The sequence below is a fragment of the Rutilus rutilus genome, assembly GCF_951802725.1.
Source record: "Rutilus rutilus genome assembly, chromosome: 4".
NCBI classification, from domain to species: domain Eukaryota; kingdom Metazoa; phylum Chordata; class Actinopteri; order Cypriniformes; family Leuciscidae; genus Rutilus; species Rutilus rutilus.
Window position 1 is genome coordinate 44,916,566 of NC_140212.1, and position 27,871 is coordinate 44,944,436.

At 40.4% G+C, this 27,871-nt stretch overlaps 2 protein-coding genes across 2 annotated transcripts in view; both read left to right on the top strand.

Annotated features, from left to right (window-relative positions):
- Positions 1-27,871, top strand: part of LOC311289091 (protein NLRC3-like) — a gene marked incomplete at its 3' end in the record, with an annotated part of 105,655 nt that overhangs the window by 11,790 nt on the left and 65,994 nt on the right. The window lies entirely within an intron of this gene.
- The window catches only part of LOC311289537 (protein NLRC3-like), a 35,301-nt gene continuing 20,110 nt past the window's right edge, over positions 12,681-27,871 (top strand). Inside the window, exons 1-6 of the mRNA XM_084407615.1 lie at positions 12,681-13,209; positions 14,915-15,193; positions 15,290-15,382; positions 16,126-17,920; positions 18,184-18,357; positions 27,081-27,254. Of these exons, the coding sequence (XP_084263741.1) occupies positions 14,935-15,193; positions 15,290-15,382; positions 16,126-17,920; positions 18,184-18,357; positions 27,081-27,254 (2,495 nt within the window). The 5' untranslated portion in view covers positions 12,681-13,209; positions 14,915-14,934. The remainder of the gene's footprint in view (positions 13,210-14,914; positions 15,194-15,289; positions 15,383-16,125; positions 17,921-18,183; positions 18,358-27,080; positions 27,255-27,871) is intronic.

Sequence of the window (27,871 nt, forward strand, 5' to 3'; positions counted from 1 at the left end):
GAGTGCCCTCTGGTGGCTCTCAAGGGCACTCCAGCTGGTGACCGTTACATAGCCCCCCCTCAAAGGAGCGGCTTCCAGACGCTCTAAAATTGTCCAGGAGGGAGGTGGAGCAGAGGCGGACCCAGGGGCGGGATGGAGGACCCAGGGGCGGGATGGAGGGCCAGGCCCGTGGAGTGGAAGAGGACCTGGAGAATGCGGCAAGACGGGAGGCCAGGGCGGAGCAGGCAGTGCAGGCGACCAGGGCGAAGCAGACAGTGCAGGCGACCAGGTCGGAGAAGGCAGTGCAGGCGACCAGGGCGGAGCAGGCAGTGCAGGCGACCAGGGCGAAGCAGACAGTGCAGGCGACCAGGTCGGAGAAGGCAGTGCAGGCGACCAGGGCGGAGCAGGCAGTGCAGGCGACCAGGGCGGAGCAGGAAGTGCAGGCGGCCAGGGCAGAGCAGGCAGTGCAGGCGACCAGGGCGGAGCAGGCAGTGCAGGCGGCTAGGGCGGAGCAGGCAGTGCAGGCGGCTAGGGCGGAGCAGGCAGTGCAGGCGGCCAGGGCGGAGCAGGCAGTGCAGGCGGCCAGGGCGGAGCAGGCTGAGCAGGCAGCCAGGGAGGAGACGACCCTTCAGGCGGCCAGGGCGGAGCAGACGGTTCAGGGAGACCAGGCGGACCTGGCGGTTCAGGGCTACAGGGCGCACCTGGCGGTTCAGGGCTACAGGGCGGACCAGACAGTTCAGGAGACCATGGCAGCGAGGCCTCCATGGTCCTATCAAGGGATCTATCGGTTTGCAGGGTTCCTCTGCAAAACCCAAAGTGAGAGGTGAACCAGCCAGCAAAAGAGCATTGACAATATACTGTTTAAGACTCCAGCTAGAGTGATGAAGTGGCATAAGGAAGCTGAGCGGCTCGGATAGTCCTCCACGGAAAAATATCATTAGGCAAATTTCATCAAAAGATGTTAAATGTGCCAGCTTAATAAAGTCAATGATATATTCCTCAATGGGCCGGGCTCCCTGATGGAGACGCATAATCTGTGCTGCTGGATTCATCTTGGTGAGTTCTCGGCTGCTGGATCTATGTTCGGCAAAGTTTTCTGTCACGAACTGCTCCGAGACACGAAGGTTAAGATGCAAACGCAGCTTTTATTTAAGGGGCTTTAAGGACCACCCATTGGCCCAACGACGGAATCCAACGGCCTGGGCGAAGGAATAATGCGTGTATGTCTTTTCAGCGCTCCAGTGAAGTTTACTTAATTTATTGAAATTTAGTTTCAATATTACTTTAGCTCTATGCTTAATTTGACTCCAGTGATAATCAAATTTAGATCGTGTTTCTGATTAGAAAATAATCATAAATATTGATTATGAATTCATTTAGATCTCTGATTATTCTGAGCATCTCATAATTTCAAATATTCGTTAATTACGGACCTAGTGTCACTTTGAGATGTCACGTCACGAATGTGCGCTCACGATCACAAACTAGCCAGTCCTGAAATGCAGTGCAACTATTTTACCCTATGCAGCCGCTCACTGCTGACCCGTAGGTGTAATTTTTTGTAATAGTTGCAGTGTACAACATGCTAAGTCAGGGAATAGTCAGAAATCGGAAGGTCTTCCTAAGATGTGCCCCATGGTCCATTCAGAGTGCCTTCAGTTTGATCTATCCTGGACAAAGATTTGTGGAAACACCAGACTGCACTTTACTAAAATTAATGATTTCTGAAACTTCAGAATGAATCAAGATGTAACATTTATTTGTCAGGTAAAAATGTATCATGCCAATTACACAAGTAAATGATTAAAAGCCAATTCAGAAATAATAAATACATGACATAATTTACTCAATGACTACTCTAAAATTAAGCAATGTATTCCTGACAGAGACACACAGTGGTGTGTCAGGGCTTTCCAACAGGAAAACACTGAAAGAGCACTGTATGGGGGTGATCCTGGTAAATGGTCCCTAAGACTGCTCTGACACCTAGCCTTAAATACCCAGACCAGAACAAAAGGGTTATACAAATATTGTTTAGAGTTGTTTGGGTCAATCCATGTACCCCAGGGGGTAGCACCTGGTTTCGGGAGATATCTTTAAGAGATATCACCCAGAGAGGGGAGCCGGATTCTCCTAAGTTCTCAATCTTTCTCATTAAACCAATGACTGCAATGAAATTAAGACCATTTTACCAATCGCACTGAGACACTTAAAATGATACCAAACATGAAAAGGAAAAACAATATATTCACAAGATACACCATATGTGATATATAGACATATAGGGGGATGCAGAGATAAGGAAGAAGAAAAGTTTGGACAGGGGATGTCCTGTGCTCTGTCTTTGCAATCTTCTGTCCAGGTTGCATTTTACGGATTTATTGTAGGGTGAGTTTTGTCTTAGCAGGAAAATCAGTTCTTACAGGGCAATTCAAAGAACAGGCAATAGGTCAAACACAGGCAGGCAGTCCGTAAAAACAAACAAACAAACAAACAAAACAGGCAGGGGTCAGAGGCAAAAGAGGGATCCAGTGAAAAGGGCAAAAAAAAAAAAGACACATGAAACCAGGGAGAATGCTCAGAAATGCAGTGTGACACAAACAAAACTTTGCAGTGAGTGAACATGGAATAAATAGGCTGATACTAACAAGGTAATGAGATACAGGTGAATGCAATCAGTGATGAATCCAGGCAGTGAGTTCTGGGAAATGTAGTTTGTGAGAGTGACAATAGTCTGGTGTGGAGTGGCTCTCAAGGGCACTCCAGCTGGTGACCGTTACAATTCATGTGTCCGTATTTCTTTATACTTAAGTCCAAGTTCAAAATAAAACTCTATGAACTGCTCAATTGTTAACGTACAGAGCTGTCTGAAACACGGATTAACCCCCTGAGGTCGGCGGTATCGCCGGCGATACCAGCTCGCTTTTTTTTTATCAGTGTAAAAGAAACTCATAAATACTCTGTTGACTTTGATTTTCCATAGAAGTTTCATACATCAATCGATTCTATTAAATGTGTATTATTTTTAGTAGCAAACTGTATTGCTATACTGAGATGAGTAAAAATCTACTGAAATATGTTGAAATAAAATGTAGGCTATTTGTATAAGCAACATATTAAACTGCAAATTAACATTTATATGCCCTAATATTTCATAAAAACAACGTTACAGTCAGGCGAAATATGAAAGACAACATTTTGTTGACTAGATTTGGGTACAGTTTTTAATGTAGAATATACTGCCACATCAAATAAGCTTTTGTTTAGCAATTTCTATATATATAAAATACTATTTTTGTCAAAAATAAAGTCATCAACTAAGATGTTAGCTGTTCCAATGTTGGCTATATTCAAACTAATGAATACATAGATAAAATGTAGGCCTATAATAATTTTTTTTTTTTTACAAAGAAAGAGTACACTTGAAATATTGTTGAAATTGTAATTATTGTTGTAATTGTAACCTTTTTAATAAAATAGCAAAACATATTTACAAGATAGATGTAAGCAAAATCTTAAATGGTCAATATAAGTCTTCTTCTAAATACATCTTTTGTCCTTGCATTGTGGCTCAGTCAGTGTCACACCTGAATGAATGGCTAATTATGCAGAGTCATTACGCATAATGGGTGGGACATTGTAATCTCAGGTGTAAACCACTCCTCGTTCACGCCCCATCCGCATATTGGCTTTCCAAACTAAAAGTGTTTCACAAAACTTAAATCAATGTATCGTTTTATGTGAATGATTAGGCAGGAAGATTTTCCCATCATTTTGAAGAAAAAACTCTAGGCATCCATTAGTCAAAAGTCTTATTGCCACATATTTAGTATGTGTTTTGTGGCCTTATTTCAGAAACTTTAATTTTTTGTTTTTTCGATAACCATGCATAAACATTATTCTCTCAAAAATGAAAACATGTATATACATGTGGCTCACATATTATGGTAGTCCTCTTTGTGCTATATAGAGTGAATTTACACCTTTGCCATTAATATGTTTATAAGCAACTGAAAAAAGCACAAATGTCAGGGCATGTCAGAACATCTCAAGGACCCCAAAAACACCCCAGAGGGTTAAACAGGAAGTGTTTGTCCGAACCCGCAAAAGTTTTGAAAAATAAGGCGAGACTCAAGATTTTTAGAAGTAATAATACAGAGTTGAGTGGCTCCTCACTTTTGTTGTGCAAAGTGTCAGGGGGAAAATAAAAAGGATTCCCCAGTTGACAAATGCCACCTTAGCATGAAATCTGCCGCTGGTTACAGCAATGCCACCCTGACTGAAGATGCCAATGAGAACAATGACATCTGTCAAGCTGACACTGCTGTAACAGTGGATATCAATCATGAGGATCAGGAAGATCTCCAAGGGCTTTGAAATCAGGCCACAGAAGAAAAAAAACGGGAAAAAAAACGGAAAAAGCTTAGAAGGAGAAGTGAGAATATGGTTGTGTAACGTGAGTAAGTGTGAGAACAGTGTCAATAGCGCGAGTCTCGCACTGAATGTCTGAGAGTTGGCAGCACTGGCACTAGTCTAGACTTGGAATGAAACTTTAATCCCCAAATCATGGACGCGAACACCAGTTATATTGCCATGAGATCTCTTATTTATTATTATATGTCAAGACATAGCAGAGAAAAACTATTTACTGGAGAGATAGTCTTCATTCGTCAATACACAAAGGTTGGGCATTTATATGCTGACCAAAGGAACTTACATTATCTTTACAAGGTAGATAATCATGTTCATGTTTAAAATTGAATGTATATTTCATGCTACACAATCCTCATTCCTTAAAGAGAATACTTCAGTCAACATATGCATCAGTGGAAACTATGCTAGATTGCATTCACATTCCTCTGTGGTTAAAACTAACTCCTCTCACTCCTCTCCATGTCCTTGGCATGTGATCCTCACACACACTTGCTGTGCGGATATATGAATGTTCATAAAAATGTTATAGCCATGAAAAAAGGCTTTTATTTTTTCTAAATTCTCGAGTGCCTTGGGCTGGGTTTCCCGATAACGTTGTCTCTACGAAGACTCTTAAGGTATAACTTAACTGAAGGTATACCATTTCTAGGCGTGTTCCCCGAACCATACCTTAGGAAGCCGCTTAAAATATACCTTCTTACGTGCGACGTTACCCGGTGCTGTCCGTGGCGATAGTGCTGAATTGGTTGATATCGATGGCTCGAGAATCAATTATTCTCTCGTGCAGAGGCTGTTTATGTGAGAAAGCGGTGTTCTTTATAAAAGAAGCACTTCAAAAATAGTTGAAATTGCATTTATTAGAACTCATGGGATATTATAATGATATATAAATAATCCAAACTATAATAGCCTATAATAGCCTAGCCTACATTTTTAAGTTGGATCATATATTGCTGCCATAATTTCAAATTTTTATGTGCTTTTTTCTCTTTCCCATTTTTGTTCACTGAGGTGGAGCTGCGATGAAATGTTGTTCTTGGAAATACTTTCCAGCATTTCAGTAATAAAAGTGTACATCTTACCTACGGTGCTCGTCAGTGATCAAAAAGGATTTAAACAGTGGATTTTGAATCTCTTCTTGTAAACTCTGAGATTGGATTCAGACGGCAATTAAATTCCCACACGACCTGTTTGTCAAAAAACAGTAGGTACTAATTTGGCCAGGGATTTTTACGCGGGTTGGTTGAGAAAAAACACTGATATTTTGGATTCGGACGGCACTAAAATCACCGACTTACCCCTGTAAATGTTTAAAATACCGGACGAGCCCATGAGAAAAAATATTAGCGTCCGAATAGGACTTAACTGACAGTAGCCTATGCTTTCACTGGCCTTTAAAAGCGCTTTTTAATTAAATTAATAATATTGTATAATAATATAATTAAAAATCTAACAACAATCAGTGTAATGACAGTTTTATTCTTTGCATGAAAACACTTGAATTAGCCTAGTTGAACACTGTCTGGGTGTATTAAAACTTCAGAATTATATTCGTATAGACCTGCAACAGTGATAAGGTAAAGCTAAGAGTGGTCCAGACCAACAATCCGTATGACTTCCAGAAGGTATACTTAACTAAGAACGTGTCGGGAAACACGTATTAACGATAAGGTACAGCTTAAGGTGTAACTTAAGAACGACGTAGCGTTAAGGAGGTTTCGTGAAACCCCAACTTAGGCCTTATATGATTTTTGCAAGTTGAACAATCCCACATCAAAGAGCACCGAGATACTGACTTTATACTCCAGTTTGGATCTTGTTCAATCAAATGTTTGTCTTCACTAGTGATGGCCGCTTTCGTCACGTGAATTCGGTAAAAAAAAAAAGGCTTTGTTATGTCACAACTGTTTCCAAATGTTTCGAAATTTCAATGGTTCGCTGTTGGAGGCCGATCCCAGTAAACCTGTGTTTATGGTTTTTACCTGATCTCAAATCAGTTTTATAGTTTTGTAGACTTTTTAATGAGGTGTTTGTGTAATTTGGTGATGGACAGCCCTGCCATTCAACAATCTAAACTATGTTTCCCATACAACATTACTCACTGCTTAACTACTGTAGTATGATGCATCATCGAAGAAATCAACTAATTCTAGTATCAAAATGATAAACCTGTCAGATAACTTGTTTAGGTAACAGTACTAGAGCATAGACTGCCTTAATGTTGAGACAACAAATGGCAAAAGTGTAAAAGGGAAACATTAAAAACAGAGAATATGAGGTGGTAAAGAAACAGATTTTCACAATGACTTTTGGAAATTACAGGGTGAAACTTGTGCTAAATGCTCAATTTTGAACCATTGGCAAAATCAAATGCTTACAGATGTGTCTATAATGTGGCTGATTATTCCTGGCACAACAAACTGCTGTTCACGAGCAGTGTATGTCACTACTGAAATTATTCTCATAAACATTATAGTTCATGGCATTTGACAGCATACAACAGTATTATAATGATTGCAAACAACAGTACTGATTATATATATATAATCAGTTTGCTCTTAATGTGAAATCTGGAGGGAATAATGTAGTGAGCAAGTCTAAGCCAGATGTGTGAATTTTCCAGATGTGACAAAACTCTTCTAACAATCAGAAATCGATACACTCGTTATACTTATGACACACACGTTGTTTGTGGTAACAAAGCTTGTCTATTCCATTGTAAGGGATTTTAAGGATGTTATTTGGCTTCTATTACTGGCAATGTGAGTAATGTCAGAGGAGAGGATTATGTGAAACATCTTTTAATCATGACACAGATCGAGAATTGAATCTCTGAAACTGACAATATGATCAATTTACAGAATGAAGTACAGGCACTACATGAGGCCACTGTTGTTCCTGAACGCGTTCATTGAACAATAGTTCATGAACTCGTTCATATTTTGGGCGAACGTGAACTGAACGTACCGTAATACTGCCTGATGAACGTTACTGTGAACTCGTTCATTCTGGTGTCTGTGAACGCCACGCTCTCTCAGTTTAACTTCGTTCAATGGGGTGGCAGATTTCTATAGAGCCTTCCACACTGTAAACCCGGATTTCATATCTAATCAAACATTTAAAGTATAATGTACTTAGATGACTCAAATCGATTAAGTTTTGATTGCATTACTAGAAAATGTAAGTATGTTTAACTAATTTGTAGACCTAGTTGAGTCTGTGAATAACTTTAAGTGAAATAGCTTAAAATTCCCAAGTTTTAGTCATGCAATGCACGATGGGAACGTGAAAGCCGTCACTTTGCCGCCGTGCTTTTTGCTGAGAAGACGTCACTTTCCTACCGCGCACCGGACAGTCCAGTTGCTGCTAAAACTCGCCAGAGACGGTAAGTAGCTTTGGTCTCGCCCCTGTCAATTTAATGTGTTTGTGTGTGGATATAAGGGGATGTTGGTGAGTAGTGGGACGCTATAACTTTAACTAACGTTAGGTCGGCAGCCATTTTCACCTGCTATCTAACGTTACAGTTTGAAAGTTTTTTTCACTTGGTGCGCTGTTTGTGAGAAGTCCAAGTGAAGCAGTTTGACATCGATGGACATTATCATTGTCAATCTTTCTCGCTTGATGCGCTGTTTGTGAACTTGGAAAACTGTCGTTTTAACCAGTTCAACGGGACATTTTTCACCTGTTGCGTCTTGGCGGACGCCACCCCGCTTTGAACTGCCCCTCGGCGCTGCGGACGAAAACCACGCGCATTCATGGCGGGGAAGGGAGCGCAACCACGTTGTAACATGGGGCTTTTGTGAGCAGTGTAAAACCGTTGTTGCAAAACTTTTTTCACCTGTAACTTTAGCGTCTTGGTGACACCGCCCGATCCACGCTGAACGAGGGACACGCACTCGGTAGGAAGAGGAATGTTAGCGACCACATTTGATTTTTTTTTTTTTTTTATAGTATTAAATGTGAATGACAACTTTCACCATTCATTTTATTATTGTCTTATGCATGACATAGGCTCCGCTTTAGTGATTATTTTACCTTCAAGCACTTAAGAGAAAGTGATTTGCAACCGGGTTATGCAAACTGAGTATATTAGCAATACACCACTAATAATGACATTATGGCTTTAATGTTAGCTTATTTGAAAATAGTCCTACAGGTATATTGTTGCAATAGACTACTGTAGCTTGTATAAGTTCCCTTGTCTCTTATTTTCTTTGTTTTATTGTGTTGCAGGTCATGGGAAGAGGTTCTTTTGAACCCAATATCCTGAAATTAGCAACAAACTGAATACCAATCTCTGAAAAATATGCTTTAGAAGTGTAAGTATTGCCCTATTAAGCTCTACAACAAAATACAATTTTACCCATATTAAATAGTTAAAAAATCTGAATCAATCCGTGGCGGTCAGCGTTGATATTGTGGCGGGCCACCACAAATTAATGAATGTATGGGAAACCCTGATGTGAGTATCCTTAGCAAGATATGTTTTAACTCTTGTGTCCACTATCTTGCAGACCACTGAGCCAACAGACATCAGGTGCCTATGTTTTCGGGGACTGCCAGTCAACTTGGCGGATGATTCTTCTGCCTTCTTCAAGACATGCTCTGTAAGTTAATTTGTTTTTGTAAATGTTGCAGGTGCATGCTCCTTTTGTCTCATTTTTAGCTGTTAATGAACACTGCCATTCATTTTCAGAATAATTTGATCAGCATCAGTGTCTCCATTAAGTCTCTATTTTATGGCCAAACAAAGATAGTTTACCCACTTTCAGTCCCAGTCCTATTGAAAAAGTAGAAAATTGCTCCCAATAACTAAGGTTGTATGAATCCTTTTACAATTGCCCAATTAGTTTTTTGACTTTACTGTCACCAGTTGGAACTTGTGAAATTGTTTTTGGGTCTAAAACTCAAATGGGGATTTCTGATTGCACTTGTTAGATTCTGGTTGCTCCAGTCATCAAATATCTTATTGTGTATGTTACTTTCAACTGGTAAAGTAAAAAAAAAAAAAAAAAAAAAAAAAAAAAATTAAGGTGAAAGGTACTGAGAGTCATAAAAAAAAATGTTTCAGCACAACTGTGACTAAAATTGGGTAAACTCCATATTTTGGGCAAAGTGTTGCAACCTGTACAGATCTGAATATGGCATTTGATAAAAATTCAAGACTGGTATTGTCCTTTTAATATAAATTACTTTCAGTGTGGTTTATATTGTACAATGCTTTTCATTAAACAGTCACATGTTATTTTTGGTGGACAAAACACCATTGTCTAACTGGCATGTTTATGTTCTCTCCTTGTCAAAACGTTTCTTTCACTGTTAGGATGTAACTGACAAGGACTCCAGTGGGAATTCTCTGCCTTGGTCAAGAAAATACCCAGCTCAACCCATCCAGAGTAGGGATCATCTTGGAAGGGTCTGTGGTAATGGATGAACTGGCCAACCTGCCTCAGGCCTTCTGTGTCCTTTTCGGTCTGATCTATGCCCTGCACCTGCCCTGCATTTGTTGTGATGATGTACACATGCTTGAGCACAATCAGTGTTTTTGTTTGCATGATGGTGCTTTGTTTTATGCAATGTTCAGGGCATGAATGACACATTTTGCCACTGTTTCAGGCTTATGATTCAAGGTTGTTAAAGCAGGGGACAACAACCTGTAAGTTAATGCTGTTTTCAAATAAAACGGTAAAAAAATTACTTTTGTATTGCGTATTTGTCTTAATTTAAATGTTCTAGTTTAGCACATTCAATTAATAGAAAGGTTTAGTTACTTTAACTTAAAATAGTAAGTGGAGTTCAGGTGACAATACAATTAATATTACAAGAGATTGTAAGTGAAATCAACTTGGCATTCAGTGTTTTGAACTTTAAATAATAAGTCCACCCTTTCATGCATTTAAGTTAAATGCACTCAAGTTTTCATAACCCATTACTTAAAATTTTTAAGGCAACCGGTTTCCTCAAATTTTTTAAGTTAATTCAACTTATCCGGGCTTACAGTGCAGGCGAAAACCCGGCTAAAACACACCGTAAACAGGCCTTAATATGTAGTGGAAAAAACACCAAATCTGGCAACACCAGCCACCAGTGTCGCACCGCCACATGCATAATCAGAACAAAGAGCGGCATGGAGGCAACAAAGCAGCAAGGAGGCGTCGTATGATCATTTAAACGAGTTTTATGACAAGTTAGCATCTTGCAAAACAAGACAAATCTTACATTTCTGTGCAAACTTTGAAAGGAAAAGAAAATCCGTTGCTGAACCTGCCTGGTATATTTTTCCAGGATTCCAATATTCCTTTTTAGTATGTACTGAAATGGAAAATTATTAAAATTGAAAAACATTTGCACCTTAAGGACTACTGTCCTGTTTTTCTTTTAATAATTCCTCATTAAAAAGACCATTCAAGCAGCACGTTTTTCCTCATGTTAAAACTGATCAAATAATTGCTGTCTGTGGTTCTATAATGGGCTGTGGCAATAATTTTGAAAAATAATAGTTTGTAGCAACATATGGAAAAAAGAACTATGAACTAGTTCATTTTTGGAACTGTGAACTTAGTTCAAAATTTTGAAGTATGAACTAGAACTGAACTAGTTCATTTTAAAATTTGTGAACTGAACTTTGAAATAGTTAATGTAGAAAGTGAACTTTCCCAACACTGCATGAGGCCACCTTTGGTGTTTGAGGAAACAGCAAAACTCACTTAGTTCTGTTGCTGACATTGCAGAAGAAGTGCATGTAATGAGGAAGCTTGTTTTACTAAATCGAATGGCTCTTGATATTCTGTTAGCCTCCCAGGGAGGAACATGCAACTGTTACATGTTCATATATCCCAGACAACACTGGAAGAGCAGTGCACGATTTAGCTAAACTCAATACGGATCATGTCTTTTCTCCTCTGAGTGGGACGCATGGTTCGGATCAATATTGAGGCCACTGTGAATCATTTGAAAGCACCTTTATTAGTTACAGTTTCAGGAGTGTTTCTCATCAGACTCTTATCATGATCATGATCATTGCTTGCATTTAATCAGTCTATGTAATCCAGTGTTTTCATACATGATTAAGAGTGGAATGAAGGATCTAAGGGTTTCAATAACAACCTGTATTTTACTTAAGAAAGCAATCAGACATTGGTGTTGTTTTATTTATTTTTCCTTTTATCCTTGATTTCATGATCATTTATAATCATTAGTTATTTATGTAGTTGTCATTTGATTGATCATTTATTTATATTATTGGATTTTACATCATTGATTTATTTTTGTCATTTAATTATTTTATTATAAGTTTTGTTTTTATATTTTATATTTCTTTTTCTTTTTACTTATTTCCTTGCTCTTGCAGTGCTTGCTATTGTTGTTTAATCTCATGATTGTGTGGTTTGAGGGATGTTTGTCTTCATGAGTTAGAGATGAGAGAATGTCTCCATTTCAAGGTTTTTAGCGTCACAGGACGATGTTGTGAAGCAGTAATTTTCCATTGTTTTTCTCTTGATAATAACACTTGTTGGAATTGTACTGGTCAGTCAAAGTGTAACATCTAGATGAAGTCTGAGCACTGAAACGTAAGCAACTAAGATTATTCAATAAACTCTGCTCTTTTTTTATTATCATCATTGCTTCGTCTCCTGCTTCTGCTCTTCCCTGACTTTCCCAGTCAAACTCTCAGGTTGATTGAATCCCTGCCAGAAGATATAAGTCTTCTGTGTCCAGGGTTGAATTTATATCTGATATTTCTGACTTGGAGATCCATCCGATTTAACATTTTGGCATGATCGAACACCATCCACTGTCCAAAGATTTGGAAAGCTTAAATACATTTTATTAATATTCTTCCCATCTCTGATCATGTCCTGCTCACAGACTCAGAATGAACGTCATAATGCTGCAAACGCTGGTCTGAGCTGTTGTGGCAAAACCTTTTCTAATACTGAATAAGAGACAAACATGTATCAATTGTCTTTAACAATTAATTATTCCTTGTCAAGGAAAGGTCGACAGTCATACAGTCATTACAAAGTCAATGCGGGATTATTGTTTTATTGGCCTTTATATTTTTGTTTTATTATAAAAAGAGAAATAAACAATTAAAAGAAATTTGATCGGCAGATCAGATTCATTTATGTAGTTGTCATTTGATTCATGATTTGTTCATATAATTTCATTTACATAATTTATTCATTTTATCATTTAGTCATTATTATTAATAATTTGTAATTGTCGGTTATTACATATTATATATTACCTATTTCCCTGCTCTAGCAGTGCTTGCTATTTTTGTTTAAAGGTCCCATTGCATGGATTATTTTATTATTTTTGAATGTTTTCTGGGGTGCCCTTATAATGTTAGTATGTTTTTTAGATCCAAAGTTGTTATAATTTAGAAATAAAAGGCATATTTCCTAGCCTGATTTTAGCCTCTGATTTGAACACTCTGTTTGAAGGGGCGTGTCTGCTGTGAGACCTCAGTGTAAACGCCCACTGCTGTGATTGGCTGCTGTGAGACTTCAGTGTAAACGCCCACTGCTGTGATTGGCTGACATGCTTGCATATGAAATATCTCGCATTATATGTAGAACTATCTCGAAAACTTTTACTATTACAGCTATTATACGTTTTTACTATTACAGCTAACGGGATTAACGAATTGTGAGAAGTTTTTTAAGTATTAAAAGGTTGCAGTGATGAGCATTGAGCAGATGACAGCCTGTTGATCACGTGAATGAAGATCTTATCATTGCAATGCAGTTTCTGCACTCTCACTAATGATTTCACCAATGCAAACATGATGTACGTACAGTAAGAGCTTCGTTGTGCAGTGTAACAGCGTCATTGATTTCATAACGAGTTTTGGCTAGTGTCCAGATTAACTCGCGCTGTGTGATTGACAGCTTGGGCGATTGGAAAGGGATTGTTCTTTGATCGCTTTCTGTATATATATATATATATATATATATATATATTAATCACAGTTTAAGTAAGATTATTTTCATTATACTAAGAGAAACGACGTGAAGTTGATCGTTTAGTCACTGGCTTGATTTACTGATGCATAAACAGTATTGACCGACTTTGAGAGAAAGATTATCTGTCTGAACTTGAACAATTACACATCAGAAATTCACATAACCCACTGGTTCTTCAGATGCTCGGATGAAGGAACTAAAAAATACATTTGTGTTCATTTGTACATCCAAACACTGAGCAACTGCCATGCTTCGCTCGTTTGCAAGCCATGATGTCTCTCGAGGAAAAACCAATATACAGCTCATTTTCTCATGGACGGGCCAAATTCTCTTTGCGGGCAAAGAAGAGAAAGGGGAGGTAACCTTTCCCCTTATGACGACATAAGGGGAAGATTTCTAGATTCGCCCGTCTGAGCTTTCATTTTCTCAAAAATACCCAGGGCTTGGTTTACACCCATCAACACGTCTAGCCACTGGGGGACCATAGGCAGGCTAGGGAAACTCATATTAAGGTTAAAAAACCTCATAAAGTGAAATCAAAGGCAGATAGTCAGCGCCAGATACTAGGCACCAAAATAACAAGACAGGGGATGAAGGAAAATAAACGCTAATAAAAATACATTCTGCAAAATAGATCAAAACCACATCAAAAAAAAAAAAAAAAAAAAAAAAACAGAATTAATTAACAAAAGAAACCCAGTGTTAGCAAAATAAACCAAAATCACACAAAAAAATAATAATATTGAAACCAACCCAGCGCAAACAAAAAGAACCAAACTGAACTATACTCAAACTGAAAAATAAAACTGGCAGCCTGGCGGACGCAATGCTCGTATGCTAACAGTCCAAGCGACCCGCCAGAATAACCAAGCTCTAAACCAGCAGCACAGATCCACGTGTGCAAAACAAACAAAACAAAGAAAATGTTACCGGGAACATGTTGTGTTTTTACTAACGTGTTGTTACTGCTGAACATAGCATCATAAATACCCCAAATGCAAGTGATCAAAATTTAGTGCAAAAATCAACATACCTGAAAGTGAACTCCGCCACAATGCCAGCACCGCCAGACCCGCTCTAACTAAACTATAAATAGAGCATATTACTAGAGCTATTCACATCATTACACAGTCAGAGAGTGTCAACATACCTCAGAAGAAACGAGAATGGAAACGAGAATGCCAGGAAGGGAAGAACCCAGACTTACGAGGACCCGTACACCTGTCAAAATAAGGGTCCTTAAATATTGCGGCCGCTTCCACCTCATTGGTCTGCCAAAGCCACACTTAACCAGGACCAATAGGAGGGCAACATCACCTATCCTGCCACATTAAGGATGATAGTGTTGATGATTTTCCTTGGATATTAGCTGCTGAAAAATAAGATTATAGGACCCCTTTAACAGATGAGTTTGGATGAGAGTCCTGATCCGATCACAGCTTCATTTCATAATCCAAATAACATTTGAGTGCTTATATCAAGATGTTAAGAGTGAAACTACTTAAGATCTTTTTCTTTTTATCCTGCAGCTGTGAATCTGTGAAGGGCAATGGCAACTGTTAAAGAACTGCTCAAGAACTCGCTAAAGGACCTGAGAGAAGAAGATCTAAAGGAGTTTCAGTGGTGCTTAGAGAATGATCATGAGTGTATAAAAAAGTCTGATATGAAGAATGCAGATATCTTAGATACAGTGGATAAGATGGTAGCATGTTTTGGACCAGAAGAAGCTGTGAAGAACACAGTGAAGATCCTGAGGAAGATGAACCAGAACAATCTGGCTAATCAGCTGGAGAACAATCACAAGCAAAGTAACATTTAGTTCATTGTGACTGTAATGTTATTGATTGTTTACCAAATGTAATGGTTTGCCTTTAACTTGTGTTTGTGTGACTTATGTTTCCCAGTGAGTGATCCTCTCTCACACACACACTCAAGTCAGGCTGAAGGCAATATGAAGACATCTGCAGCTGGTGGAGCTCATTCAGAAGAGATCAGGGGTAAATAATCCCTGTCTGTACATGGAAACAAGTGAAAATATAACAGCAAGCAACAATTACAGGGCCAAGAAGAACAGCAGCAGATCTTATACAAGTACATTTATTAGAACAGACTGTCTAGTCATTTTTTACGAATGGTTAAATGGTTTACAAGAGTCTTAAACCCTGAATGAAAACTTCTACAAGCAACTTCTAAATATGCAAGGTCATTGCAATAACCCCAACCTAACCCTAATACAGTCTCATGTCTTGTTTGGTGTGCTAGATGTCAATGGTTTGATAAAAAATCTTGTAATAATTTTGGTCAGCATGGCCTTAAAGGAATAGTTTACTTAAAAAGGATAATTATGTAATTTACTCACCCTCAAGTGGTTTAAACCTGTATGAATTTCTTTCTTCTGCTGAACACAAAGGAAGATATTTTGAAGAATGTCGGAAACCAAACAGTTGATGGGCCCCATTAATTTCCATAGTAGGAAAAAAATAAATACGTTCATACAGGTTTGAAACAATTTGAGGGTGAGAACTAATCCTTTAAGTTGGTCTGAGTCCAATAGAGACAATCTGATAAATCCAATTCCAATTGCATTCATGTTTTAATCAAGGCATTTCTATGTTGTCAACTTCAGTTCATGTAAACACTATTGCAGAAAGAGTGTGATTCATTTGAATATAGTAGAAGCAGGAATTTATGAAAAACAAAATCACTTACTTTTTGCTGTATTTTCCCCTCTTTCTTAAAGGCTCAACTGCAAACGATAGAGAAGCTACTCTTCATGATTACACAGAGACCAGCCGCAGACTGAAGAACAATTTAAAACAGGACTACAAGCGGATATTGGTTGGTAATTCAGAGACGGGTCATCGGGAATACCTGAACGACATCTACACTGATTTATATGTGGTGGAGAATGAGACTGGAGGAAGAGTGAACGAGCACGAGGTGAGACAGATTGAATCAAATCACAACCGACTGACTGCCAAGGAGACAGCAATCAAGTGTAATGACATGTTTAAACGAAACAAAAAAGTACTGACGATGGGGATCGCAGGAGTGGGAAAAACTGTCTCTGTCAATAAATTCATCCTTGACTGGGTTGAAGGAAATGAAAATCAGGAAATAACCTTCATTTTTCCTCTGCCATTCCGTGAGCTAAACCTGATTACAGAGAACTGCAGTCTCATGGAACTGCTTCATGAACACTTCTTTAGTGATCCTAAAGAACTGCCCTCTCTTCCTAAAGGTGATGGTAAAGTCTTGTTCATTTTTGATGGACTGGATGAATGTCGGTTCCCTTTGAGCTATAAAGAGAGTGGCAGATTTACAGATGTTCACAAAAAAACAACAGTGAGTAAGATAATAACAAGCCTCATCAAGGCACATCTGGTTCCCTCTGCTCTCATCTGGATCACATCCAGACCAGCAGCAGCCAGTCTGATACCCCGAAATTACATTGATCAAGTGACAGAGGTGCGAGGATTTAACGATGAGCAGAAAGAGCAATACTTCATCAATAACAGCAGTCCTGAGGTTGCTGGAAAACTCATCAGTCACATCAAGAAATCCAGGAGTCTGTACATCATGTGCCACATCCCTGTCTTCTGCTGGATCTCTCTTATTATTCTTCGGCCTCTACTGGCTCGAGAGAACAATGACAAAACTCCCACAACTCTCACAGGGATGTACACAAGCTTCTTAATTTCTCAGAAGAAACAAATGGAAGAAAAATACTGTGCTGAGCCCGAACCTAATTCCAACGCAGCGTCTTTTGATCAGATTATTCTGAAGCTTGGGAAACTGGCCTTTCAACAGCTGGAGAAAGGAAACCTGATTTTCTACAAAAAAGATCTTGAGGAATGTGGACTAGATGTCAGTGAAGGTTCAGTGTACTCTGGGTTATGCACTCGAATGTTTCAGGAGGAAAAGGTAGCAGCAAGAAACGTTTACAGCTTCGTACATCTCAGCGTACAAGAATTCCTTGCTGCTCTTTATGTGTTTATGATGGGCAAAGATGAGAAAGCTGACCTATTTCTTCAATCCTGGAGAGAAAAACTGACATGGAAACTGTCCAAAAAGCCACTGTTTCAGCTTCATAATGCTGCAGTCAAGAAAGCTTTACAGAGTGAGAATGGACACCTGGACCTTTTCCTTCGGTTCCTCCTGGGTCTCTCACTGGAGTCCAATCAGAGTGACCTGAAGGGACTACTGCCAGGACTGGAACTCACAACAGGGGACATGAAAAACACTGTTAACTATATCAAAAAGAAAATAGAGAAGGAGGAATCAGTAGAGAGGACCATCAATCTCTTCCACTGTCTGAGTGAACTGAAAGATAACTTTGTGGAGGAAATCCAGAATAATCTGAGTTTAGGAAAACTTTCAGCACAGAATCTGTCCTCTGCTCAGTGGTCTGGTCTGGTGTTTGTGCTCCTGATGTCAGAAGAGACTCAAGAGATGTTTGAACTGCAGAAATACAGAAGATCTGATGAAGCACTGATGAGACTGCTGCCGGTGATCAGAAACACCAGAGCAGCACTGTAAGAGTCTCCTTTACATTCACTGCAACAACACTGTTAGTCTTTTGTAATTGCCTTAAATTTAATTGAGTGACTTGCTGGCCTAGACCATTCAGAAAAATTGATAAAAGTAATGTGTGTGAAAATAAATGCTGGTTTGATGTTTTATGAAGAGATAATTGTTTTAGCTTTGCTTAATTCACTACAGTTAAAGTTTTTTTCAAGCTCCAGATTATAAACGCTAATAAGCATTACTACTGCTCTATGTTTTGTTCTCTACACAGGCTATACAGCTGTAATCTCACAGCTCAGTCCTGTGAGAGTTTATCGTCAGCTCTACAATCCTCAAACTCCTTTCTGAGAGAGCTGGACCTGAGTAACAATGACCTGCAGGATTCTGGAGTGAAGATTCTTTCTGATGGACTGAAGAGTCCAAACTGTCAGCTGGAGATACTGAGGTGAATGGTTTTAAAATAATTAACTATGCTATAATCAGAGGCTGACCAACAAGCAAGGTAAGCGGCCGCTTAGCACCCCAAGAGACAAAACATTTGCAGGAATGCAATATTTTTCCATATTTATACAGACGTATGACCCACATGGACTGTATAAGTTTAAGAAAAATATTGTTTGGGGTGAGGGGAAGGGAATGGACTGTATGAAGATTGAATTTGCAACAATTACTAAAACTGTAAAATGCTTCTATTTCATACATGATTTGCTTCTGACAGCACTGAACAAGCTAGTAGTGCCGTCTAGTGGCTGTGTGCAGGACACAGTTAGCATCTCATGCTGGGTACACACCCAAATATTTTTTACAACTTTACAACTGGGAGCTGCTCCGTAAATTTAATTTATTTTCAATCGTCAACGGGAACATTTAATATCCTTAGTACTTTAAGATGACGTCTACAACGGTAGAGAACCTTTGAATGATAGCTGGAGCTTGTCATTATCGCTGCTATGCCTAAATATATAATACTAACACTTTCTCTACTATTCTATTCTATTCTGCTCTATAACCAAAAAAAAAAAAAAAAGATTAAACTGGGAAGGGTCATAGCACTTGCATATTGTTGTCCTACTGTTAGTCTAACTGCTTCTATTGTTCTCATTTGTAAGTCGCTTTGGATAAAAGCGTCTGCTAAATGAATAAATGTAAATGTAAATCTAAACGTGCTTTTCCTGCTCCTGATGAAGCTGGCGATGACGGTAACATGGCTGTGGCTGCTTTGGGGTTAACACCAGCTCTTTTAAAAGAGATGCTTACCACAACAATTTGTGAGTAAATCATCAAACACTTAAAACACCGCTCCTAAACATGTTATTAGACTCCATTAATAATGGCTGCCTGCCTCAAACCCTTCCTCAGTCTTGTATTTCTTTGATTTTGAGACAAAGACAAAGACCCACACAAATGTGGTTCGTACAGGCCAATCAGTCTTTTGAATGTAGATGTATAGATACTGGGTAAAATGCTTGCAAAGCGTCTTGAATTGATTTTTCTGGCAATCATACACAATGACCAAACTGGTTTTATTCAAAACAGACGGTCTCATAATATAAGAAGGGTATTGAATATCATTTATTCCTCTAATTCTCAACCATCAGAGGCTCTTCTGGACGCAGAGAAAGCCTTTGATCGAGTGGAATGGGATTACCTTTTCTGTCTGCTGCAGAAATTCGGTTTTGGCAACACGTTCATATCCTGGATAAAAGTTTTATATTCCTCCTCATTATGTTCAGTCCGGACCAATGGAGTATCTTCCTCTGTTTTCCCCTTAAAAAGTGGCACTAGACAAGGCTGCTCACTTTCACCTTTGCTTTTTGCATTGGTAATTGAACCGTTGGCAATTGCCATTCGTAGTGAGCCGGCCATACAGGGAATTAGGAGAGCTGGAGCTGTTCACAAAATTTCTTTATACACCAATGATGTATTGCTCTATATCTCTGATCCGGATGTTTCTTTACCCGAAGCTTTGAGAATTATTATTTCCTTAAAGGGATAGTTCACTTTGAAAATAAATTTTGGTATGTTTTAGCTTACCTCAAGGGCATCCAAGATGTAGGTGTCTTTTTTTCCGCAGTAGTTTCAATTTGGATATTTTTAGGTCAAACCGTTCTTGTCTGTCAGTCATTTCATGCAGGTCTACGGTCACTGTCTCAAAGAGCATGCACAAAGTCCAAATTAAAACAATTCCCCATCGTCCAAATGAAACAATTCCCCATCATAAGTACACATTGATGGCCTAAGACACGAAACGAGCGGTTTGTGTGAGAAAACGAACAGTATTTATATCGTTGTTATCTCTTGAAAACAGCACACGTCCAAATGATCTGACGGCGCGGGCGGGTATAGATATATACATAGATCTCGCCTTGGCTACGGTTTCGTTCCAATGAACTGCAGTAGCGAAGGCGACATCCAGTGTATACATCTATACCCGCCCGCGGGCGGGTATAGATGTATACACTAGATGTCGCTAGGCTACGGTTTCGTTCCAATGAACTGCAGTAGCCAAGGCGACATCTATGTATATATCTATACCCGCCCGCGCCGTCAGATCATTTGGACGTGTGCTGTTTTCAAGAGATAACAACGATATAAATACTGTTCGTTTTCTCACACAAACCGCTCGTTTCGTGTCTTAGGCCATCAATGTGTACTTATGATGGGGAATTGTTTCATTTGGACGATGGGGAATTGTTTTAATTTGGACTCTGTGCTTGTGTTTTGAGACAGTGACCATCGACCTGCATTATATGACTGACAGACAAGAACGGTTTGACCTAAAAATATCAAAATTGAAACTACTGCGGAAACAAAGACACCTACATCTTGGATGCCCTTGAGGTAAGCTAAAACATATCAAAAATTAATTTCAAAGTGAACTATCCCTTTAATATTCCTTTCCTATAAATAAAAGTGAGTTATATCCACTGATCTATATAGAATGACTGGATAGCTCATGACGTCATGAACAGTGAAGCCACCGCGCCGCCATATTGGTATTCCCTAGTGAGCTCATGCGTTCTATTGAATCAATAGGAAATTTTATGATTTGACTGAAAAAACATTGCCTAACGAGACACCGTTTTAAAATCTAAAGTCTCCCTGCACATTTTTACAACGCAAACACCCTTAGCATTTAAATGGGTATTTGTTTAAAGTCGAATATTTTTCCAACTTATTAAAAAACGGCAATTTCTTTGCAAAAGGAATTAAAAGCTGTACGAGAACACTAGTCGGCCTTCACTGAAAAGCTATCTTCACAGGTAAGAAAAACAGTTTGATACTATTAATTAAATAGTGAATGCTAAAGACCTATATTTTTTTGAATTGGTGAATATTCATGTGAATATTGTTTCGTAGCCACGTCCGAATTAATAATAGCCTACCTCAGCACAATACTAATTTGTTCCCTCGTTTTATTATATTGTGGCCACGTTGTAATTCGTTAAATCAAAATGAGGGAGGGAATTAGTTAAACGTGTCCACGATTTATTAAAACAAGGGAACAAGTCGTCGTAACAACGAATTATTTAGATCAGTGGACAGAGCGCATACAAGCAGAAAGAGCCCCGGCCGCGCGCGCGCACTCTCACCGCCTTCAAACAACACAAGCGCTGTATTGCTCTCTCTCCCTCGCGCATATCAACATCAATTCACACAATATTAAAAGGTCGGAAGACCGATTGTGTTTTATAGATTAGTAGTTTGTTCATATAAAGTGTTTGATTAGCAAGTTACGTGTTCAGGAAATGCTTAATACAAATTGTATGGGTTAATGTAACGGTAAACGGACTCTGCACGAAGCTCTTTTGAAGCTGTCAAATGGTGTCGCTATTGGACACTTAATTGTGATTATTGCTGCTCTGAGGTTTCTTATAGGATACTGTTGACTGTTTTATCGTTGATTTTTGAAGATGCAGCAGCTCTTGCCTCGGAGAAAACAACACGGGCATAGCGACAATATTGCATATAAATTACTACTTATAGGGCTTGAATTACAACCTGTGGGCACTTGTTATACATCCCTTTGTGAACGTCGTCTTACACTTGTATGCTGCACATCGGGTCATCTTAAAAGTGCCGTCGGAGCTACCAATCTCTGTTTAACGGGCGTTGGATCCCTCTGCTGGTAGGGAATCGTAAGATGGCCGCTCGAACACTTCCGGTGGCTTCACTGCCTAGTGGCAGTTTAGAACGTCATGAGCTATCCAGTCATTATATAGATCAGTGGTTATATCCAATAAATTTTCCAATGTCTGATTTACCAACGAGTGCTTCAATGTTTAAAGTTGCTTCCCATAGTTTTAAATATTTAGGAGTAATATTTACACGTTAGTGCTTAGATCGCTTCAAGGCTAATTTTACCACGCTCCTCCAACGAGTGCAGAAAGATTTTACTCGCTGATCGGCTCTTCCCCTTTCATTGGCTGGACGCGTGAATTCGGTGAAGATGAACGTTTTACCTAGATTTTACCTTGATCAGATTCTTGAAGTAGCCTTAGATAAAAGGGGTGCTGTCAGGATTCCATCTCCACCACATTCATCATCACCTCCCACTCATTCTCTCTCTCCGCCCACTCAGCCTTTCTCCCGTTCATTATCCCCGGACTACTAATCACCGTCACCTGTATCCCATCACCAGCACTCCCTTTATAAGGTGCACTCTCCCTGCAGTCACTTGTCTGGTCTCGTCTGGTCTCGTCATTTCATGACTCACGGACTCCCTGAACACTTACCAGTTCACTTACCTGAGACGCGATCTTCCTCCATCCGCCTGCCAACCATCTTCACCGATCTTCCATCATCATCTGCAAGAAAGAGAGAAAGAAAGACTCTATTACTATTCAGCTACGCATCTCTGATTATCTGTGTTGTTGTTACTCACCATTTGTCCCCGACTCCGATTCATTCTGCAATTAAAGCATTGAACTTACCATCTTGTCTGTATCATCTGTGATTCCTGACTGAAGACCAGACCACAATGCAGAATCCGTCGGAGTCTAGAGAGCATCCCTCGCCGGCTAATCCTCCGGCCGCCGCTGCATCCATTACCCCACCTTCACTTCCGCAACCTCCCGCTGCTTCATTCACTGCCTCTGCGAGTCCCATGGCCCGGCCAGAGACATACTCCGGTGAGGCGGAGAACTGCAGTGGGTTTCTTCTCCAAGTATCCTTGTATTTCTTGATGAATGAGCATCAATTCAGTAGTGATACCGCCCGTGTGGCTTTCATAATATCATTGTTATCTGGTCACTGAAGCCGCTGGGCTTCAGTGGGCACAGTCTTTGTGGAATTCAGATTCTCCGGTGGTCAAATCCTTATCGAATTTCGTTCAACACTTCAAAGAGGTTTTTGGGCAAACTGTCTCCGAACTGTCTGTTCATGATCAACTTTATAACCTCCGTCAAGGAAATTCCTCAGTGAGTTCATATGCCCTCCAGTTCCGCACTCTAGCCGCGTCTAGCGGCTGGAATGAAACTGCTCTGATCACAGCTTTTCGACAAGGATTGAATCCCAACGTCCGCCATCTGGTGGTTGTGTATGAAGACAGCATGGGGTTAGAGAGTCTGATCCAGAAGACAATCCGGATTTCCCAGCGCCTCACCGCCTTTGCACCCACTGTAAGTTCTCCGCCCTCGGTTCCATCAGTCGCTCCTCCAGCACCAGTTCCTATGGAAATAGACTCCACCTATCTTTCCGCTTCTGAACGCCAGCGCAGAATTCAACATCACCTCTGCTTATACTGTGCTTCAGACAAACATCTCCTCAGTTTCTGCCCTGTTTGACCTCCGTGCCCGGCGGTAAGTTCCATTCAACTCTCCCCGAAAATTGAGATTCTAACACGTACCCGTGTACATATCTTGACCTCCCGTGTGTCTCCCAGTGCAAGCCCTCGTCGACTCCGTGTCAGCGGGGCACTTCATATCCACCCAGTGTCTCCAAAAGCTGAATATCCGTCAACGCCGTTTTTCCCGAGATCTTCCGATCCAAACCAAACAAGGCAAGCCGCTGGGCCGAGGTCGAATTTGCCATTATACACCCACTCTGACTCTTCGCATCGGCTGTTTACACTCTGAGGAAATCTCTTTTATGGTGCTGGAGGAGTCCACCGCTGATATCATCCTGAGAGGACCCAGGCTAGTACAACATCAGCCAATACTCCACTGGAAAACTGAGGAAATACTCCGTTGGGGTGAAGACTGCCATGTATCCTGCCTCAGTCCCATCAAGAAAGTTCCTTCTTCATCTCGCTCCAAGTCATCTACGGGTGAATCCAGAGTTCCAGTCTGCTCCACTTCGGTGGAGAGCCCTGAAGTCCAGGTTCAAGTCGAAATTCCAGTGGAGTACCGGGCGTTCCAGGATGTGTTCAGTAAGGTACTGGCAACTAAATTACCACCACACTGGCCATGGGACTGCGCCATCGACTTTCTACCCGGAGCCACCCTTCCTAAAGGTCGCATTTACCCTCTGTCCATCCCGGAACAGAAGGCCATGGAAGAGTATGTGGAGTGATGCTGGCCATCAAACTGGCCCTCGAGGAGGGGAGGCATTGGCTGGAGGGAGCCAACCATCAATTTGAGGTGATAACTGATCATCGCAACCTAGAGTACCTAAGAGAGGCTAAGAGACTGAACCCTCGACAGGCCCGCTGGGCTCTCTTTTTCACACGCTTCGACTTTGTGGTATCGTACCGACCTGGGAGTAAGAACTGCAAGGCAGACGCTCTATCACGACTTCATCATGCCTCAGTTGAAGACCTTCATCCGGAGCCTATCCTCCCTCCAGCCATAATCCTCAGTCCTATCCTCTGGGAACTCGACCAACAGATCACCCAGGAACTTGCACACCAACCCGCTCCGCCGGGAGGTCCAGAAGGGCGTATCTTCGTACCTCCACATCTTCGTACTCCCCTTCTGGACTCAGCTCACACCGTTCCGGGCTCTGGACATCCGGGTAGCAAACGTACCCTCTCGCTCCTCAGTCAACGGTACTGGTGGCCGTCCATCTCCGAGGATGTTTCCAGGTTCGTCCGCGGATGCTCATATGGCACGGATGCTGTGCCATAACCAACACCCCGAGGAGGCTCCCTGAAGGCAAGCACGTGCCATTTTACCTCTTCCCCGACGACCATGGTCACATATCGGGATCTATTTCATGACGGATCTACCCAAATCAGGAGGCTTTACCTGTGTACTCGTCGCTGTGGACCGGTTTTCCAAAGGCTGCAAGCTGATTCCCTTACCTGGTCTTCCCACAGCTTTTGAAACAGCAGAAGCTCTCTTCCACAACGTCTTCAGGAATTTCGGCATCCCAGAGGACATTGTTTCGGACAGGCGACCCCAGTTTATCTCCCAGGTATGGCACGCCTTTTTCAAGCTCCTCGGGGTCACCGTCAGCCTCTCTTCTGCAGTCTCTTCTACCATCCGCAGACGAACGGCCAGACTGAGCGGAAGATCCAGGAGATAGGACATTACCTGTGAACATACTGCCATCAGTACCAGGACAGCTGGAGCCGCTACCTCCCCTGGGCAGAATATGCTCAGAACTCCCTTCGGCAGAACACCACCGGGCTCACCCCCTTCCAGTGTATCCTAGGATATCAACCTCCACTCTTTCCATGGCCGGGTGAGCCCTTGGAGGTACCAGCTGTCGACTTCTGGTTCCATCAGAGCGAGGGGGTATGGGACTCAGCTCATGTGCAGCTCCAACTGTCAGGATTCCATCTCCACCACGTTTATCATCACCTCCCACTCATTCTCTCTCTCCGCCCACTCAGCCTTTCTCCCGTTCATTATCCCCGGACTACTAATCACCGACACCTGTATCCCATCACCAGCACTCCCTTTATAACGTGCACTCTCCCTGCAGTCACTTGTCTGGTCTCGTCATTTCATGACTCACAGACTCCCTGAACACTTACCTGTTGACTTACCTGAGACGCGATCTACCTCCATCCGCCTGCCAACCATCTTCACCGATCTTCCATCATCATCTGCAAGAAAGAGAGAAAGAAAGACTCTATTACTATTCAGCTAAGCATCTCTGATTATCTGTGTTGTTGTTACTCACCATTTGTCCCCGACTCCAATTCATTCTGCAATTAAAGCATTGAACTTACCATCTTGTCTGTATCATCTGTGATTCCTGACAGGTGCATTGTCTACAATATACAGGCTGATTTCCTCCATCTCCACTTCCTCTGTCTCTTTTATAAGACAACAGTGGGAGTCGGATCTATGCCTCACATATTATGATGAGACTTGGAACCAGATCCTGTCCCGTGTTCATACCTCTTCTATTTGTGCTCGTCTTAGTCTTATCCAATTAAAATGTATTCATTGAATTAACTGGACAAAAGTGAGGTTGGCAAAGATCAAGCCTGGTGCTGATCCTCTCTGTGATCGTTGCCATCAGGCCCCTGCTGATTTTTTACATATGTTTTGGTTATGCCTATTCTTAACTTGGACAATAACAATATTTTTCACTATTCTCCTGTATCTGTATCATTGTAAAAGTTCAATAAACAGATAAAAAAAAAAAAAAAAAGTAAGATATTTAAGAGAAATTAAGAATTTATTAGCAACTATAATGTAAGTTTGTCTTTAGTGACAAAGAGACAGATTGAGCCTTGCCCTCTGGTTGCACTTGTTGGACTTTCTCCAAATGTCACTGGCTTGTCTGGAAATGCTGCAAAGGCTTTTGCCTTCTCAACATTATTAGCTAGACGGCGCATTATTCTGCTATGGAAATAAAATCTCCCTCCATCTTTTGATGACTGGCTGAGAGATGTTATGAGCTTCATATATTTTTCACTATTCTCCTGTATATGTGTCCTGGTATTATTGTAAAAGTTCTATAAAAAGATTTAAAGATGTTAAAGGGAAATTAAGAATTGTTTAGAATTCATTGTAAATTAATGCATTTGAATTACTTGCAAATAATGATTTATTTTGAAATATGCACACATTCACTGTTATTTGTATGACTGTTAATGTTTCTTGTCTAAATGTCAATTATATATTTTCAATTCAAAACAATGTAATTTAAAAAAAAAAAAAATCATTTATTCTTAGATTATTTTTGGAAATGCAGCCAAGATCAGTGTGTGATAGTAATGTCTGATTGCCAAACTAATGTCATGTGCACTGTTGCTGTATGTCTTTGTAGATTGTCTGGCTGTATGGTGACAAAGGAAGGCTGTGGTTATGTGTCTTCAGCTCTGAGTTCAAACCCCTCACACCTGAGAGAGCTGGATCTGAGCTACAATCACCCAGGAGATTCAGGAGTCAAGCTGCTCACTGATAAACTGGAGGATCTAAACTACAGACTGGATAAACTCAAGTATGTAGAGCAATGCAAAAACAGCATTTCAATCTTCTCTTATTACTCACATTACTACATTTTCAAAAGTAAATTACTTTTGCATATGTCCACATATGGGAGTTTTATGACAGGATATGTCCATATATATATATATATATATATATATATATATATATATATATGGGTTTTATGACAGGATATGTCCATATATGGGGGTTTTATGACAGGATATGTCCATATATGGGAGTTTTATGACAGGATATGTCCATATATATATGGTTTTATGACAGGATATGTCCATATATGGGGGCTTTATGACAGGATATGTCCATATATGGGGGTTTCATGACAGGATATGTCCATATATGGGGGTTTCATGACAGGATATGTCCATATATGGGGGTTTTATGACATTGTGATGTCGCATAGTGATATGCGACCTTTGACCATGTGTTTCTAGTGTGACCGTGTTTCTGGTGTGTTTCTGGTGTTTATGACTGCAATCTGCTTATGTGACAAGGAGGTGAATGTTTTTCAGGGGTGTTTTTATTATAGCAGGATAATGTCCACAGAACGATGAAATTATGAACATGAAGAGATCTGTCATGGATTTGGTTTTCAGATGGTGTTGCAGC